Raw genomic sequence first — 19,859 nt, forward strand, 5'->3', positions numbered from 1 at the left:
TTGAAGTCTCTCCGAGGGTTTTAAAAGCCGGATTGCTTGCAATCCGGCTTTTGAAACCCCACTAGACACCAGGGATGTTTTTTTTTTTTATATGAAATTGACAGAAGGGAGCGACCCCTTGGGCAAGGGTCGCTCCCAGGGGGTCATTTTTTTTTAAAGGCCTTTTCTGCGGCAGATCGGCCTATTATTAGGCCTTTTCTGCCCCCAGTGGGGGCAGAAACCTCTAGACACCAGGGATACTTTTGTTTTTTTTGTTTTTTTATTTGTTTTCTTTTGTGTTTTAGGTGTGGGGAGCGACCCCTTAGGCAAGGGTCGCTCCCATAGGGGGGAAATTATATTTAGGCCATTTCTGCCCCCTTTGGGGGCAGATTGGCTTATTTTTATGAGGCCAATCTGCCCCCAAGGGGGGCAGAAACCACTAGATACCAGGGAGTTTTTTTTGTTTGTTTGTTTGTTTTTCACGTAAGGGGAGCGACCCCTTAGGCAAGGGTCGTTCCCTTGGGGGGGGCAAATTTATTTTAGGCCATTTCTGCCCCGCCTGGGGGCAGATCAGCCTATTTTTATTAGGCCGATCTGCCCCCACGGGGGGCAGAAACCACTAGGCACCAGGGATTTTTGTTGTTGTGTTTTACAGATGGGGAGCGTCCCCTTAGGCAAGGGTCGCTCCCCTGGAGGGGCAAATTGTATTTAGGCCATTTCTGCCCGCTTTGGCACCAGGGATCTTTTTTTTGCGCCGTCACGCAAGTAAGCAAGGGTCGCTCCCCGGGGGGGGGGGGGGGGTGAGGGGGGGCAAATTTATTTTAGGCCATTTCTGCCCCCCCCCCCCCCCCCCCCCCCCCCCCCTTGGGGCAGATCGGCCTATTGGTATTAGGCAGATCTGCCCCGGGGGGGGGGGGGGGGGGGGCAGAAACCTTTAGGCGCCAAGGCAAATTTTTTTTGGTGTGGGTTTTTTTTTTGTTTGTTTGTTTTTTTAGAGATTGGGAGCGACCCATTAGGCAAGGGTCGCTCCCCTGAGGGGCAAATTGTATTTAGCCCATTTCTGCCCCCCCTGGGGGCAGATTGGCCGATTGTAGGTCAATCTGCCCCCAAGGGGGCAGAAACCACTAGGCACCAGGGATTTTTGTTGTTGTTGTGTTTTACAGATGGGGAGCGTCCCCTTAGGCAAGGGTCGCTCCCCTGGAGGGGCAAATTGTATTTAGGCCATTTCTGCCCGCTTTGGGGGCAGATTGGCCGATTTTAGGTCAATCTGCCCACAAGGGGGGCAGAAACCACTAGGCACCAGGGATCTTTTTTTTGCGCCGTCACGCAAGGGGAGCGACCTTGTAGGCAAGGGTCGCTCCCCGGGGGGAGGGGTGTGAGGGGGGGCAAATTTATTTTAGGCCATTTCTGCCCCGCCTGGGGGCAGATCAGCCTATTTTTATTAGGCCGATCTGCCCCCAAGGGGGGCAGAAACCACTAGACACCAGGGAGTTTTTTTGGTTTGTTTGTTTTTCACGTAAGGGGAGCGACCCCTTAGGCAAGGGTCGTTCCCTTGGGGGGGCAAATTTATTTTAGGCCATTTCTGCCCCGCCTGGGGGCAGATCAGCCTATTTTTATTAGGCCGATCTGCCCCCACGGGGGGCAGAAACCACTAGGCACCAGGGATTTTTGTTGTTGTTGTGTTTTACAGATGGGGAGCGTCCCCTTAGGCAAGGGTCGCTCCCCTGGAGGGGCAAATTGTATTTAGGCCATTTCTGCCCGCTTTGGGGGCAGATCGGCCGATTTTAGGTCAATCTGCCCCCAAGGGGGGCAGAAACCACTAGGCACCAGGGATCTTTTTTTTGCGCCGTCACGCAAGGGGAGCGACCTTGTAGGCAAGGGTCGCTCCCCGGGGGGGCGTGAGGGGGTCAAATTTATTTTAGGCCATTTCTGCCCCCCCCCCGGGGGGCAGATCGGCCTATTGGTATTAGGCAGATCTGCCCGGGGGGGGGGGGGCAGAAACCTTTAGGCGCCAAGGCAAATTTTTTTTGGTGTGGCTTTTTTTTTTGTTTGTTTGTTTTTTTAGAGATTGGGAGCGACCCATTAGGCAAGGGTCGCTCCCCTGAGGGGCAAATTGTATTTAGCCCATTTCTGCCCCCCCCTGGGGGCAGATTGGCCGATTGTAGGTCAATCTGCCCCCAAGGGGGCAGAAACCACTAGGCACCAGGGATTTTTTTTTTTTGGCACCAATGTCACGCAGGGGGAGCGACCCCCATAGGCAAGGGTCGCTCCCGGGGGGGCAGGGAGGTTGGAGGGTGGGGGACAAATTTATTTTAGGCCATTTCTGCACCCCCTGGGGCCGGCTGAGCTAGAGGCCAAAATCCACAGTTAGGCCCTGTTTTCTATGAAAAAATGTGATGTGTCCAGGTTGTGTTTTGGGCCATTTCCTGTTGCGGGCGCTAGGCCTACCTACACAAGTGAGGTATCATTTTTATGGGGAGGCTTGGGGGAACGCTGGGTGGAAGGAAATTTGTGGCTCCTCTCAGATTCCAGAACTTTCTGTCACCGAAATGTGAGGAAAATATGTTTTTTTTAGCCAAATTTTGAGGTTTGCAAAGGATTCTGGGTAACAGAACCTGGTCAGAGCCCCACAAGTCACCCCATCGTGGATTCCCCTAGGTCTCTAGTTTTCAAAAATGCACAGGTTTGGTAGGTTTCCCTAGGTGCCGGCTGAGCTAGAGGCCAAAATCTACAAGTAGGCACTTTGCAAAAAACAGCTCTGTTTTCTGTGATGTGTCCACGTTGTGTTTTGGGGCATATCCTGTCGCGGGCGCTGGGCCTAACCACACAAGTGAGGTACCATTTTTATCGGGAGACTTGGGGGAACGCTGGGTGGAAGGAAATTTGTGGCTCCTCTTAGATTCCAGAACTTTCTGTCACCGAAATGTGAGGAAAATATGTTTTTTTAGCCAAATTTTGAGGTTTGCAAAGGATTCTGGGTAACAGAACCTGGTCCGAGCCCCGCAAGTCACCCCTCCTTGGATTCCCCTAGGTCTCTAGTTTTCAAAAATGCACAGGTTTGGTAGGTTTCCCTAGGTGCCGGCTGAGCTAGAGGCCAAAATCTACAAGTAGGCACTTTGCAAAAAACAGCTCTGTTTTCAGTGATGTGTCCACGTTGTGTTTTGGGGCATATCCTGTCGCGGGCGCTGGGCCTAACCACACAAGTGAGGTACCATTTTTATCGGGAGACTTGGGGGAACGCTGGGTGGAAGGAAATTTGTGGCTCCTCTTAGATTCCAGAACTTTCTGTCACCGAAATGTGAGGAAAATATGTTTTTTTAGCCAAATTTTGAGGTTTGCAAAGGATTCTGGGTAACAGAACCTGGTCCGAGCCCCGCAAGTCACCCCTCCTTGGATTCCCCTAGGTTTCTAGTTTTCGGAAATGCACAGGTTTGGTAGGTTTCCCTAGGTGCTGGCTGAGCTAGAGGCCAAAATCTACAGGTAGGCACTTCGCAAAAAACACCTCTGTTGTCTTCCAAAAATTTGGATGTGTCCACGTTGCGCTTTGGGGGCGTTTCCTGTCGCTGGCGCTAGGCCTACCCACACAAGTGAGGTATCATTTTTATCGGGAGACTTGGGGGAACGCTGGGTGAAAGGAAATTTTTGGCTCCTCTCAGATTCCAGAACTTTCTGCCACAGAAATGTGAGGAACATGTGTTTTTTTAGCCAAATTTTGAGGTTTGCAAAGGATTCTGGGTAACAGAACCTGGTCCGAGCCCCGCAAGTCACCCCTCCTTGGATTCCCCTAGGTCTCTAGTTTTCAGAAATGCACAGGTTTGGTAGGTTTCCCTAGGTGCCGGCTGAGCTAGAGGCCAAATTCTACAGGTAGGCACTTCGCAAAAAACACCTCTGTTTTCTTCCAAAAATGTGGATGTGTCCACGTTGAACTTTGGGGCGTTTCCTGTCGCGTGCGCTAGGCCTACCCACACAAGTGAGGTATCATTTTTATCGGGAGACTTGGGGGAACATAGATTAGCAAAACAAGTGTTATTGCCCCCTTGTCTTTCTCTACATTTTTTCCTTCCAAATATAGGAGAGTGTGTAAAAAAGACATCTATTTGAGAAATGCCCTGTAATTCACATGCTAGTATGGTCATCCCGGAATTCAGAGATGTGCAAATAACCACTGCTCCTCAACACCTTATCTTGTGCCCTTTTTGGAAATATAAAGGTTTTCTTGATAGCAATTTTTTACTCTTTATATTTCAGCAAATGAATTGCTGTATACCCGGTATAGAATGAAAATGCACGTCAGGGTGCAGCTCATTTATTGGCTCTGGGTTCCTCGGGTTCTTGATGAACCTACAAGCCCTATATATCCCCGCAACCAGAGGAGTCCAGCAGACGTAACGGTATATTGCTTTCGATAATCTGACATTGCAGGGAAAAGTTACAGAGTAAAACGTAGAGAAACATTTGTTTTTTTCACCTCAATTTCAATATTTTTCTTTTTCAGTTGTTATTTTCTGTAGGAAACCCTTGTAGGATCTACAAAAATGACCCCTTGCTGAATTCAGAATTTTGTCTACGTTTCAGAAATGTTTAGGTTTCTGGGATCCAGCATTGGTTTCATGCCCATTTCTGTCACTGACTGGAAGGAGGCTGAAGGCACAAAAAATTGCAAAAATGGGGTATGTCCCAGAAAAATGCCACAATTGTGTTGAAAAATTGGGTTTTCTGATTCAAGTCTGCCTGTTCCTGAAAGCTGGGAAGCTGCTGAGTTTAGCACCGCAAACCCTTTGTTGATGCCATTTTCAGGGGAAAAACCACAAGCCTTCTTTTGCAGCCACTTTTTCCAATTGTTTTGAAAAAAACGAAATTTTCCCTGTATTTTGGCCAATTTCTTGGCCTCTTTTAGGGGAACCCACAAAGTCTGGGTACCTCCAGAATCCCTAGGATGTTGGAAAAAAAGGACGCAAATTTGGCTTGGTTAGCTTATGTGGACAAAAAGTTATGCAGGCCTAAGCGCGAACTGCCCCCAAATAGGCAAAAAAAGGCCTGGCACAGGAGGGGGAAAAGGCCTGGCAGCGAAGGGGTTAAAACAAAGTAAGCACTGACTGTTGGCTCGTATCCTATGGGAGCCACTCTACCTCAATCTCAGTCAGACCTGACATGGGAACTTATTTTACTACCAATTGCATTTGATGTTTTCTACATTCCATGGGTGATTCCGCTACAGACTGGACCTAATTAGGCATGATTAACCTCTGTAGCTATCTCAAACTCGGGTCACTTAACGTGCTCCTAAGCAGTGGGCAGGGCCTCGTCACATCAGGAAAACATCTGTTATATGCCTCTGAGTAAAGTACCAAGTGATGTGTATGGTGTCTGACTTTCAGCAAAGCTACACACTCGCCGATGGTAACTCAAGGAGATTGATTTGATTCTTCCAACTCCAGTTTAATTAAGAGAAAACTTCTCTATTGCAAAAAATAAAAATAAAAAAACACTCCGGGAGGAATCCAGTTGTGGAAAAAACTGTTACTGGAACACTCATCAACCCTGAAGTGTACAGAACGGTGGTCGCTCACAACGTTTGAAATTGGTAAGAAAGATAGTGTCTGCAAGCGAGCAAGCCCGCCTGGACCCAGGGTGTTCAGCAATTGTTTTATTTTAAATGAGGTCAGATGATGTATTGTTTTTCACAAAATAGCTAAAAGCCACATTTTCTGAAAGGGCTCTCAGGAAAAATCACAGAACTTTCATTGTGTATCAACTAAGCCCAACTCTCCACTTAAGTGCTGCAGATTTACCTGCCCGAAAACACGTCAGTAAAGTGTCAAAATAGTGCAGTTTTAACACAATGTCTCTAAAAAGATTTCAAACCTGAGGTGATACAGAAATTGAAATTAAATGCCTAACATGTACCACTGCAGCCATGTACACATCTTCAATCCTCTTTCATTTTTTGATTCTGCTTATTTCAAGTAGACTTACTCAATCATATCTTATTACTGAGAATCTCATTCAAAGGGACCAGGTAGAAAAATAAAAAAATACACCAATTTTGCAGTCGAAAGGCAGTGCACTGCAGACTTATACAGAAATTACATTCTCATATGCCTGCGCAGCTACTCGGGTCATCGAGATTTTACAGGTTATGGCACCAGACCGATTACACTTATGTTATAGATTTGGGTTTCAGCCATAAGTACTGTTTGTATTCAAAACAGCTATTTGAATGATATATTTGACAATGTAGTACGTTTTTCCCAAAGGTCAGATTGTCAGCTTGTGAAAACGCACACGTATTGCGATCAAATACACATTTTTATTTAAAAAAATAAACCCAATTCCCCCAAAAATGTTCAATTTTTTTTTGTCCTGAAACACCACTTTTTTTTGAGCCCATGTTGGGTGACTGAACGTCAGCTTATCATTTTCATTAACTATTCACATTTACTACTAAAATACATGGCTAGACTTAGACTTGCATGCCCATGTATTCCAATCCATGCCACAGATGCCTCCAACATACTAAGAATTACCACTGTTATGATAGCTCCGTAGCATACCCAGGGTGTATATCCCCATGTCATAGACTCCTCCTGGATGCCATTAATTACCATCAATATAAAAAAGACAGCAGTTTGGCCATGGAGTCAACTTTCATATCACAGACGAGTCTAATATGCTAAGAATTACCATCAGTATGCCTGGGCCAGCATTGTACTGAGGGAGGGCACAGTGTTGGAAAATGGGTTATTGGTAAGGGCAGGTAAGTACCTACACTTAGCAATAGGCCACTAACCGCCACTTAGGTCCAGTTAGGTCTTAATAAATTAAACCCAGCTCAACCCTTGGTAGCTTGGCAACGAGCGTCAAGGCTTAACTTAGGAGACAGTGTGTAAAGCATTCAAATATCTCAAAACAGTAATTAAATAAAACACAGGAAACAGTTTAAAAATCCAAAACCAATTCATAAAAATAGATTATATTTTTATCTTTAAAATGACACAAAAACGAATAAAATCGGATAAGGGGAACCGGAGATATGATTTTTTAAAGAATTATAGTTTTTTTTGCGCCTAGAAACAAAAAGCGCCAATCGGGTCATCTGGTTGCACCTCGACCGGGGCAAAGTCAAAGTTTAAGGCCTACCGCGATGGGGCCCGGCTCGGCTACAGGCCGCGGGAGACCTTGGTCAAAAGTTTACCTTCGCACTTAGTCGTTTTTCTGAAGATTTTCTTCAGCGGGACGAACCTGCCAGTCCAACCCGACCTCCTGGAACTCTTCTCCAGATATGCGTCACGGGAGCCCTCTGTGGAGATTTTTACCTTCGGACTTAGTCGTTTTCTCGAGGTGAAAATCCTTCGACTGGGGTAAATCTGGATCTTGATCCGACATCCTTGGAGCCCTCCTCGGATACGCTGGCTGGGAGGTCCCGGTCGACTTTGTACATTCGGACTAAGTCTCTTTTTTGGAGATTTTCTTCACCGGGACGAACCCGCAAATCAGGCCGGGTCGCGGTTGAGGCAAGCCGGCTAGAGTTGCCGCGGCGGTCGGTCCCTCTATGGAGCTTTTTTTCAAAATTTCTCCAAACTTCTGGGTCTTCTCCCAGATGTTCTTTTAAGGTTCTTTTGGGGTCCACAGCTCACCCCAAGGGTCCAGAAGCTCTGAGGTGATCCTTGGGGGTGTGGACTACAACTCCCAGAATGCACCTGGCGCAAACTCCTTTTTGGCCACTGGACAGTGGTCAGCTGGTTGATTTCTTAAGGAGTTGGTGCAGGGGACTCTGGTTAGCAATTTTTCACCTGTAGCAAACAAGGAGTCCCTCCTTGAACCAGTTGAAGCCAGGCAAAGTCCTTCTTGTGGTGAAGCCCAAGTGTGCAGCTGGTGCAGTCCTTCAGAGTGCAGGTTCCAGGTGCAGGCCAGGGGTCCAGCAGGGCAGTCCTTCTCCTTTGGTTCTTCCTTGTTGGAATCTGATGGGTATCTGAGGCGTGGGTGCAGGTTTGCCAGTTTTATCCTTGCTCCTGGGGGAAAAACAGGGGGGTCCTGGTTCTCCAATCAGGTGCAGGGTCCTTCCCCCTGTGATGACCACTTCCTGGGAAGTGTGGCAAAAATCAATCCCAGGAGGCAACATTCCTCAAAAATCCATCATGGCTGAAAATGATTTTTGGAGGTTACATCTGGCTGAGCCCACCCATTGGTGTGGCTAAAAATCATAAACACACCCCTCTCCTGCCCTCTCCTAATCTAATCAAGGGGGGCACCTAATTGTCTGGGGTTGCAGGATGTGGGGGGTGTTGCTGGGTTGCTCCAAATGTCCTTCTCTGCCTTTGAAGTCCAGTTTGGCAGCCCTCCCCTTTCCTGCCTCACCATCTGCTGAGGGGAGATTCCCTCCCACAGGCACATCTTTGTGTGAAGCCAGGCCACTTCACACCTCATCAAGGCAGCCTGGTCAGGCTGCCAGAGGCTGGCCAATCGGAGCACAGCAGCAAAAACAATGCAGGGCTGAAATTGGCAACTTTTCACGTAAAGTTGAAAACTCTTTACGTGAAAAAGTTATATTAAATCCAACAACTGGAAGTTGTAGGATTTATTATAACAATTAATTTGATACCAAACTCTTTGTATCTGTCACTTAAGGGGACTTTTACAATTAAAATAAAGTCTCCCCATTCTAGCCTATGGAGGCCATTCACTACAATGAGGGAAAAACGAATTTGGCTGTTTTTACCTCACCAGGGCTTATAAAACTATTTTTATAAGGCCCCTGCTTATAGTTACATGCCACCCAGCCCTAGGGGCACATAGGGCACACCTTAGGGGTGACTTATAAGTAAAAATAAGGTAGTTTAAGACTTTGGAACTACTTTTAATTCCAAAGTCGAATTTGCATATAACTTTAATTTAAAAGCAGCCAGCAAAGCAGGCCTGCCTTTAAAATGACACTGGGCACCTCAGCAGTGCACCTATGGGTGCACTACCTATGCTGTGGTCCCTAAACCTACATGCCCTACCATATACTAAGGACTTGTAGGTAGGTTGACTTAGCCAATTGTAATTACCCTAATTTGCATATTGATTTTACACAGAGCACAGGCCCTGGGACTGGTTAGCAGTACCCAGGGCACCATCAGAGTCAGGAAAACAACAGCCAAAGGTGGAAAATGGGGGCAAAATGTTAGGGGGCCTCTGTAATCAGCCTTGTTTTCTCACACAGTCATGCTGTGAATGCTTCAAAAATGCTAGAATTTATCATTGATATGCTAGAGCCATTGTTTTACCCAGGATGTGCACCATCATGTTTTAGATAACCGCACCATGCAAATAATGACTACTATGCCAGGCGTGATCTACCTAGGTATTACTATCATACCATTACGGCCCCAAAAGGCCAAGAATTACCACCAATAGGTTAGGGACAGCATTTTGCCCATGATGGGACCCGTCACACTCAGAATGTGCCCCAAAACGTCGAATTCCACCAGCAAACAAGGTGCTGGCATACTCACACACACTTACACATGCAGCGCATACATTCATCTGCATGCTCACATGCACAGAAACATGTGAGTACTGAAACTTGCCTTGGGTAATTGGTGGTTCTCTTCCACTTGTGCGCCTGGTTCTGCAGCTCCGGGGCACCCTGCTTCGCATTGCCAGGCTTTGCATCTACAGACTCCCATGTCCAACACCCCCTGAACCCCTGATCTTGGTTCCACACCTAAAGTTTAACCACACTCAAAAAGAATACTTCAGAATGAACAAGCAGAAGCTGTCTTGATTGATAGCTTTAGCTTGTTTTAATCAAGTCAACATTATTTTGCCTAATCAGATGCATTTATACGGCAGGATGGAGACAGATAGGGGAGGCAGGAAACCGCTCTGTCAAGGGTCATAGAAGCCTCTCTGAGCTGAACAGGAAGTCTCAATAATTTAAGGAGGCTTGATTTCCTGCCTCTGTAAATCCCTAGATTTCGGATTGTAGGAGCATTAGTAAGTCATGTTAAACTTTTATCCATTCTGCTACCCTTCACTGCCAGTCATTTGCTTAAAGGCGAGTCACCTGAACAATCAGCCCTGCTCCTTGAAGGATTTATCTAGCTTTCATGTTGTTCTCTTCGTAAAAAGGGAGCAAAGGCAAGGCACACATGAGCAGGACCTTCGATGGCAGCTTGAGGAAGCTTCGCACTGGTTCTGCATAGCGTATTTTACAATGTCCATTCCTTCAGAAGAAGGGAGCGCTGAGAATGAGGCCATGTGGCGGGTTTCATGCACCACCCTGCTTGCTTCCAAGATGAGCTTCTAGTTCATCATTCCACACTCCTCAGGCAAGTAAAAGCCTTTTTCCTATTTCACCCTTTGTGCCCTCTGTTCTCCCTGTAATGGTATTTGCTCTGTACACATACATTTTTTCAATATTAATGGTAGTGTCTTCTATCACTGCTAGGTTGTCATAAACAATGCAGCAGGAAATTTTGTGTCCCCATTTGAACGTCTGTCTCCAAACGCCTGGAGGACCATAACCGAGATCGTCCTGAATGGCACTGCTTATGTCACACTGGAAATTGGGAAGGAGCTGATCAAAGCGCAGAAAGGTAAGGAGCACTGGTGTGGTAAAACCCATCTGCAACCTTCACACTCCTCTATTGTTTGCCTTACGTCCTGCTAAATGTAAAGTAGTCTACATCAGCAAAGTTTCTTTTATGAACAAATATGACCATCTACAGTACGAGGCAGGGTCCACCCAAATCGTTTGTAGGCATCAACATACAAAATCCCTGAATCGTCCAATTTATTTTTTCCAATGAAACTTCTGACCCTTTTTTCCAACTTTAAAAGCCATCATGTGGCGGCCACCATTTGTCCCTCCAGCTCTGTCACGTTGTAAATAGAAGAGGAGCAGAGGTTATGTTCTTACTTTAGGAAGAGCACTTATGCCAATGCATTCACTTAAAGCAGCATCCACCACAATTCAGGAAGGTGCATATTCTCTGTATGGCGAGTGGATCGCAAGTAAGTACTTCTGTAGTAGAAACACCTTTCTTATGTTGCAATTGCTGGCTGCTTAGTGCAAACACATTATTTCACGTATGCCAGAAGATGGGAAGAATGCTAGCAGGCGAACTGGAACAGTTAGTCATAGAGAATAGAATAGGAATTTGTAATATGGTGGCACAATCTTTAATCCTCTTTCCTTCAGAAGACAAGATGGTGCTTTTTTTTAGGGACATCCAGAAGGTTCCAAAACTAATTTGATCCAGATTTTTGTATCTTATACAAAAGAAGTAGTGGCGAATAAAACAAAGACAGTATGACACAGAGACGTCATGAGGCTAAGGGGGTCATTTAGAGGTGGTAGGTAACAGGACATCTACCAAAACACAGCTTATGTTACCATCTGCCCACCTTTACCCCATCTCATTCACAATTAGCATGGTGGTGTTACCAATGGTAACTTTGAGGCATCCCTGTAGCCCCACTCCCCAGCCCATAGATGGCTGTCGAGCGGCACCGTGCCTCATAAATGGCCAGCAGAGTTTCCAAGGGCCTAGATCCCAGCTTTTTAGAAAACTTGAAAAGAGCCTCCATGGTTTGTGCAAATGGAAGGCACATAGTGTCTATAAGATGAGACCAATTGCTTTTACCATCAAAAGGTAGACCTAAGTACGTAAATGTTCAGACCTCTGTTAATTTTTCACCCTGAACATAGTATGATTTCATGCCTATGCGAGAATCACCCATAACCATCACATGGGACTTAGCCGAGTTTGTCTTCAAATCAAGATCTCCCCCATAAAAAAGACAAATTTGTTTAAAAGCTTTTAAAGACCAACCCCTGTCCTAGACATCAATACACAGTCATCGGCATAAAGAAGACCTGGGAATTTCCTAGCGCCCACACTTAGACAAATGTTTGAAAGAGACAGAAACAGATTCTCTAAGTCGTTAATGTAGAGGTAGAATAAAAACGGGGCAAGCACACACCCTTGCCTCACACCACGTGACATCTTAATAAGGTCTGTACATTTTCCTTCTGCACCATATCTGATGTGACCGGTGACTTCCTTGTGTAGCTTTGCAAGGTATAAGACCAGTGGTTCATCAGTGCCCTTTGCTAGCATCTTGTTCCAGAGCTTGCCCCTGTTTACCTAATCAAAAGCAGAGTTCAGCTCCATAAAAGCAAGATGTAATTGGCCTTTCTTAGCCAAAGTATATTTGCTGATGATAAGGTGAAGATTGAGACAATGCTCCACTGTGCCCAGACCTTTCCTAAAGCCATACTGAACTTCAGAGAAGCAGCCCTAGTCTATCACCCAAGATTCAAACCGGCTCAACAAAACTCTTCCCAGAATTTTGCTTGTAGAATCCATGAGTGAAATAGGGCGGGTAACAACACGGATCTGCCCTATCGCCTTTTTTGTATATAAACACAATTATCTTGCTGGACCAGGACTTGGGGAGGCCGTTCGCAACCGCAGAGCTCAATACATTAGTCAGTATTGGCACCCAAACTTCAAGGTTATCAAGAAAAATATCAACAGTATCAGGCCCTCGGGCCTTGTTTCTTGCACACTGCTCCAGGGTGGAAAGTACCTCTTCTAGTGAGGGACTTAACAGGTTGGGTACCTGCTTGGAGATGATGTTGGTCAAAAGGGCCTAAAAAACTGACCACACCCAGATTACTACCATAGAGCTTTAAAAAAAAATTCTACCAAGTTCTTGGGAGGGGGGGGGGGGGGGGGGGGAATCGCCACATCAATGGGAGTGTTGAGTTTCAGAAAAATAAGGAGCATTCACCACTTCCCAAAAAAGCCGGGTATCATTTATTTTATTGCATTGTGCAACTTTTCCCAATCTCACCTCCTGATTGCATTCTTCCCCTCAGTAATTACTAAATTGTAGTTTGCCCTGCAAGCTCTCACGGTCTCCTTGTCTCTAAAGACTTGATTCAAGGCAAAGACAAGATCCATATGGGCTTTTGAGGACCCTGAGTCGAACCACCTTTGGGGGCTTTGGGGCTCTTGACTGTCCCTCACTAGTTAACAGGGCTGAGACACTATGGCAAATTCCTTCATAGGCCTGCAAAACACAATTAAGATTAGCCCTTAAAATCCAGGCATATCGTAAACTCCTCCGTGTTCCGCTGTAGAAGATCTCTAAGGACTAGCTGAGGATGCAGCAACACCAATTTGCATAGAATCCCCTTATTACGATGGGAGAGGAGTGGGGGGAACACTAATAGACGCTTGATGAACCACTCCTCCTATAGCAAGGTAAAGTGACAGCGGATAATGATCACTTAAACAATTAGATAAAATAGCAAAATTATAAGTCATGTCTGTGGGTTAATGGCCAAAGCAATAAAATCAATTAAACTACCCCTCCCCCGGCCAAAATAAGTAACATCCCCTGAGAGACTTGGGCCTACTAGATCAATTGTAATAAACATTGCCCACTTTTTCAAAATGGCATTAAGATGGTCTCCACAAGGTGTATGTTCAAAATGTGCAAAGTCCTCCAAATCACCACAAATCTGCCCACATATGACATTCTTGGCAGTTGGACATAATTTACAATTAAAATCCCCACCCCAAAATGATGACCTAATCCATGTTGAGATCGCGCAGAATTCCATCCAATACATGATCAAGGGAGACAACTATATCTTTCATTTTAGTCACAAAATTCAGATGATAAAAATTAACCACAACCAAGGCCTCCCCAGGGTTGACTCTAAATATCACGATCTGAAAATAAGGGGAATCAAGACACTTTTTAACAACTGTCCAACCAGCAGTAGCCGCGATCAGGGTCAATAAGCCCCCTTTTGTGGTGGCCCCCACTGGAAGGTAAAGCCGGACTATGGATAGAAAGAAACCATTGATGAATACTGTGTCACAGGACCAAGTCTCCTGTAAACAAACAGTGCTATAATTCTGAATGAGTTCATGCTACTCAGCGCTATCCAGTTTGCTAGAGAGTCCAGCAACATTCCAAAACAGACACTTGCAGCCAGACTTTGAGACAATAGGGGTGGGGAGCGGAGACTGGTCATGACACCACAAGGGTGTTCCCATCAGTGTCCGCATGTTGGGGTGTCACAACTAGGAGGGACAACCATTTGCAAAGAAATAGTGAGAGCATCATTGATCTGCAGATGCTCAGCAATCATAACATCCACATTTGGGACAACCTGATGACAAGAATTAAAGGCAACGACTCACTTTCTGCCCCCTGGACTAGGAGAATTCAAAGACTGTCTGAGGTTACCTTCAAAGAGTTAGTTGTCCTCAGTGCCAGATAGCGGCATAAATCTATTACTGAGGGATAGGGGAGAATTCATACAATGAACGTTACATTTGCCTTCCTTTTACCCATGATATCCTAATAAAGAAGGTTCAAGTGTGCTCAGAGCAACGTTAAGGGAAAAATGAGCAGACCAACAATCTGCAGGTAACTACTTACCTCCTATGGGCAGCCTGACAATACAACGACAAGGAGAAGATAGGTATGGAACGGTTATCGCCAAGGGAGTGGGCCCTGTCCAGCCTCTAACTTGGTAAGGCGGACCCTTCTTGGTCCAGCCTTCGCCTGTGCGCGCGTCCAGCACAGCCAATTTCCCTTTACTCGCCTCCTGGCACAGGGAATGACAGAAGGCAGCCGCGTTATTCTGGGAAGTGAAGTCCTGGGCCCCTCGGCCTCCCTCACAACAACTCCGCAGCATATATTTTGCAGTGGAATTTTTTTTTAAATGAATAATTAATATTGCCTCTTAGCAAAATATTTTGCTGAAACAGCATTTCTTGATGGCTGAATATGTGGCATAGGCATACACTATGATGGAATCTAGGGCAAACTATGGCATGCCTGTTAGTGTTAGACATAAAAGCACAAGTTAGTTTCTTCCCACACAAAACCTCACTTCATTGATGGTGTTTGATTACATGGCGTGTGCTGCTGCACGGTCGCTGTTCTCAAGATGAATCATGGATTTGCTTTCAATAGGAGAATGCAACAACCGTGAATGGAAAACGCTTGGATACTGTAGAATGGGGAATGGAGTCAAAAAGAGCTTCTATTCTTAAATAGGCACTTGCTCAGCCAATTGGTCTCACTTTGAAATACCAGTAAAACATGCAAAAAAAATAGCCCACTAAAGTTCGCAGCATAAGAATACACTCAACCAGTCAAAAAGAAGGGTGAAACGTAGGGACGGAATAAACAGAAGAATAAGGAGGAAAACCATCAAATCTGGAAGAGGGAGTTAAAGTTTCTATGAAACCATTACGGTCATGAACAGGGGCAGACCCAAAGCTCATTGTAAGTATATGTTGAATTATTGGTTACAAAGCTGCGTTTGAGAGGGAGCTAAAGCTGTTTTTAGTGAGACTGCAAAAATGAAAAGCAAGTGCGGAGCAGCTGACACATTGTTTCGCTTTTGGCTGCATCAAATAATGTGAAAGTCTCCCATTGCATGTGACTATTCAGAAAGAATTCATATTTCGAGGAGACATTATAGATTTTCGGTACTATTCACATAAAAAAATGTCCATGTCTGTAGCACCGATGTTGATGTAAAGTAGGAAGAATAGAATGATTCGGCAGGCTAGTCTTGTGCTTGACAAACAGAGCTATGTAAAATAAATAAATGCAAGGGAATAAAGATGACAGCTGTGGGGGTGTCCAGCCTTATATATTTTATATGTATGACCCGTATAAGGTAAACATCTACTACCCATAGAGGTCGACTTGAACCATTTAACTCCGATAGGAGTGTGATAATGTCCTGAACAACACCAAACATCAGTTCAAAGCAAATTTAAACAATCACGTTTGATTATAGAGTCATTCCTTTTCACGCACCATGACCCATGTGGCCATGAATCACCACACCAGTGTAGTAAAGTTCAGTCTTTTATTACCCTAGATTAACAATGCTAAAGTCACGTAAATCATATGAAAGACCAAATGATACATGTACAGAAAGAATGCATGCTGACCGAAACGTCTGAAAAACCTTAATCTATCTAGGGCATTAATAATCAAACACTCAAGAATAACAATTCCAAACATCTATAGAAGAATGTGGAAGACAGAAACTGAATACATTTAGTTAGCACAGATGAATTAATAACAATTCAGTTTCTTTTGAACCGCTTTTGGATATGACATTCTTAACTATTACACTAATTAGAGGTGCATGTTAGGATATAGATGCAAAAAGAAAAAGAGGTAAACTAATTTGGAAACGCATCTAGCTAGGGCTCTTACCAAAAATGTGGTTGGATTTGATTGCTAGAAGAGACAAAACATACAAGCCTACAAATGCACATTTGGTTATACCTCTCCTTAATAGATTAGAACAGCAAGCAGCGATGTCTTTATCAGTAGAGCATCTTCGGTCTTCACTCGAACAGGACATGAACAAGGGACACAATTTAGTAATGTTTAGCCTTATTGTATCTGAGCCGTCAGTGACAGACAGCTAAGGACATAACGCACCATCTCACTAGCAGCATAAAAAGAACATCCGAGCTGACATCAACTGAACATTAAAACCCAAGAAATTAACCAGCTAGAATACCTTTGGACAGTATATGGGTGTCTTAGATCGCATCCAATGAGCTTTACTGCACGTTTCAAAAGTACCTTTTCTTCATTTTCTGCATTTATGATTGGACCATCTTCTTTTGCTGATGGTCACCAGTTTCTGCAATAAAATACAAATGTTGCAGGTTATACATGACCCTGAAGACAAATGTTCTTGAATACACATTATCTCATCCCAGGAAAAGCTAAACAAATGTTACAACAGAGGAACTTAACTTTCTCACAATAAGCCAATTACACAGGACGTTGAATAACTATCTGTCTAATACAATTTCGAGAAGTTTCTGAAAGGTCAGCAAATAAATGAACAATGAACAGTAAGCTTCTAGAAACTGCTGAAACATAAACATTACACAGGACTTTAAACATAGTATTAACTTTAGTCATGTTCAAGTAGGCCCAATTTTAATAAAACATTTAAATTCTTATTTAAATCTAATAATCATAATTTCTAATCGCATTAGTGTTCATATTAATTCGTATTAATAAGTTACAAAATATTTCTACATTAAAAGTGAATGATTACTTTTTCCATGTTTTTGCTTATGGTGCCCAACACTTTTTGCCATTTTACATGATGCACGTTTCAGCACGCATTTTACCTTATTAATTAGTACTTTAATACTTCAACATGTTATTAATGAACTTGCTCTTTAGCAATGCAACCCTGAAAGGAATGCAGCAGCCGGCCCCCATGCACTGAAGGAAGGTGTGTCTTAGGAGGCTCCTCAGCGAGATGTGGTGAGGGCGTGGGGCTCTGCAATATGCAGTGCTATGCTGTGCACACAGCTGCCCATCCAGGACAGGAGTTCCCCACTGCTGCCGGCAGCTGGTTTGCTTTTATTTTATGAGTTGTGAAAATATAAGGCCAGCTTCTGTTACGCTTGAAAATTCATATATCTACCGTGCAGGTTTGTTTGGTAAAACCAAGAAAATATAGTCCAGCATTTGAAATGTTTAACTGTTTGCGCCAGTTGTTTTGGGAGACTGGAAAGACGAGAGCTTTCCAATCCGCGGTTAATAGATCTCATTTTACACAGGTTATTGCCCCGGTTAAACCTGCTGACAATTATTATTTTGTTCGTGACCTCACCACCAGCCACATTATTATTTTTGGTAGATGTACCTTGGGCTTCTGACAGTCCTGTCGCCAAACAAATCTGTCGCGGCATCGTTGGCTTTTCAGATAGAACATTTGTCATATTCTTAATCCCACAGAAGATGTGTGTTGTGTATTTGTGAATGAATGGTAGAAAAACTGATCTCTAAGTCGCGAATCTAAAAGAGCAGGTACGTTGGCTGTTGAAAAAGAGAAATGCAGCGTTGATGCAGGACTTGCCGCCGGAAATTTTTAGCTGCATAGGGCTTGCAGGTCCCACACATTTCAGCAGCAGCCGGTGAATGCAGTGCACCATCCTGTCATCAAACAGCTGATAAGATCCCCATAGCTGTGTTCAACCTTGAATGCCATAGTTACGTTGAGAACTCTGAGTGAAGTTGAAATATTCGATTCCTCGGGGTTGGGTGCATTCGTTTTTAGGCTCTGGATGTTTTTATTTATCTTAGATCTACTGCTAGTGTCTACCGTTCTTTTCTGTTTTGCCTTGTATGGGGTGTACTTTCTAAATGTTATTGGGGGAATACCAGATTCTACATTTGTGCGGTTCCCCCAGTCTTTTAATTTTATTGTTTGAAGTTTTCAATGTGAAGCCTACTTCCTTATCTGTGTTACTTTACCAAATGAACATTTCACACTTTTCCAGGCGCATCACACAGATTGTGTCTTCTTGTACTTAGACGTGTTTAGGCAATTTACCATTTCCTCAAATGATTTTCAGGAGCAGCATTTCTAGCAATTACAACAATTTATGCCGAGAGTGGATCGGGATTTGTAGTTCCCAGTGCGTCTGCCAAAGCTGGCGTAGAAGCATTATTCAAGTGAGTAACTGCATCATCTCTGCTTAAGTCTTGAGTGTGTAATGTAATAACCGCTAAACTCTAGATGCACCTATATTCCAGCTACTACTTTATGAAGGCCTACAATGTTTAAATCCCTTACTTTTTTGAAGACTATTATATAATTCTTTCAATTGTTATCATATATTTTGATAAGCTTAGTTCTTGCCTATTTTGACATATTATGTAAAGTGCTAACTGTGAGGTCCTTACCTGTCATTAAACCGTAGAGAGTAAGGCACTAAAGGTGCCTTCTCCTGCTCTATCTGCCTCTTGTCCTGCACCCTCCCCCCATACCACCCTTGTGTGCACCACACACAACACCAACTTCACGCTCATTCAAAATCCACCGCTCCCCGCCCAACCCCTTCCTGTCCTGCCCTCCTCCTCAACACCCGCTCCTGTGCTAAATTACAGTGAAATCTGGGACTTGCTGCACAGCCACACGTGAGACCTGCTCTTCCTGACAAAAACATGGCTTATTCCCACATTGGCTCCTGACATTGCCACAGCTATCCCCCCAGCCGCCTTTGCCCCACCCCCTCCAGATATAAGGTCATTAAAGAGGACTAAAAGCCCCAGAGAAGGACTCGCTATCATCTTCAGAGAACACTCTCTGTGCTCCACTACCTCGACCCGCACCATGGAACATCTGACCTTCAAGCTCCACATCACCGCCAACTGTACCCTGAGTGGTACCCTCAACTGCTGATACCCTCCTGGGCACAAAGCAAACTCCGGAAGCATAATTGCACATTTGTTTGATAATAGACTCCAGCTCCTTCATCCTCCTCAGTGACCTCAACTATCACCCGGAGTACCCCACCGATCCCTTAACTCGGACATCCTCCTGCAGGAAATAAAAAACTGAAGACTCACCCAGTGAGTTTAAGGCCCCACCCATGCCTTCAGACACCTACTGGACTATATCTCCATCAGCTTCTTCAGAATCACATTGGAAAAGCCTTCATTCATCACCTCGTCCAACCACACCCTCATCTATTCCAACATACCTATTACTCACTACCACAGAAATGCCCTTGTCAAACTTTCACAACAGGATTAGAATAAGGTGTGTAAAGTATCCTGGACCTCAGAGCTTTTACACCACTGACCGCAGACCTCAATGGCGACCTCTCCAATCCATCTCCAACTTCAACGCCTGGAGGACTGTCTGTATAGACATCATGGCCCCACTCAAGGCTACCAAGGCCACTGCAGCCTTCATGCGTGCACTTGGACTCACAAGAGCTAAATCGTCTGTGGTAAGAACCTGGTCCCTGTATCTGACCTGTGCTCCATTCACTTTGACCTGGTCCAGCATA

The 19,859-nt window shown here is 44.7% G+C and overlaps 1 protein-coding gene across 1 annotated transcript in view; it reads left to right on the forward strand.

Annotated features, from left to right (window-relative positions):
- Positions 1 to 19,859, forward strand: part of DECR1 (2,4-dienoyl-CoA reductase 1) — a 160,734-nt gene that overhangs the window by 116,888 nt on the left and 23,987 nt on the right. The window contains exons 5-6 of the mRNA XM_069220450.1: positions 10,415 to 10,562; positions 18,417 to 18,516. Coding sequence (XP_069076551.1) covers positions 10,415 to 10,562; positions 18,417 to 18,516 — 248 coding nt within the window. The remainder of the gene's footprint in view (positions 1 to 10,414; positions 10,563 to 18,416; positions 18,517 to 19,859) is intronic.

Source organism: Pleurodeles waltl, chromosome 2_2, assembly GCF_031143425.1.
Source record: "Pleurodeles waltl isolate 20211129_DDA chromosome 2_2, aPleWal1.hap1.20221129, whole genome shotgun sequence".
Lineage (NCBI taxonomy): Eukaryota > Metazoa > Chordata > Amphibia > Caudata > Salamandridae > Pleurodeles > Pleurodeles waltl.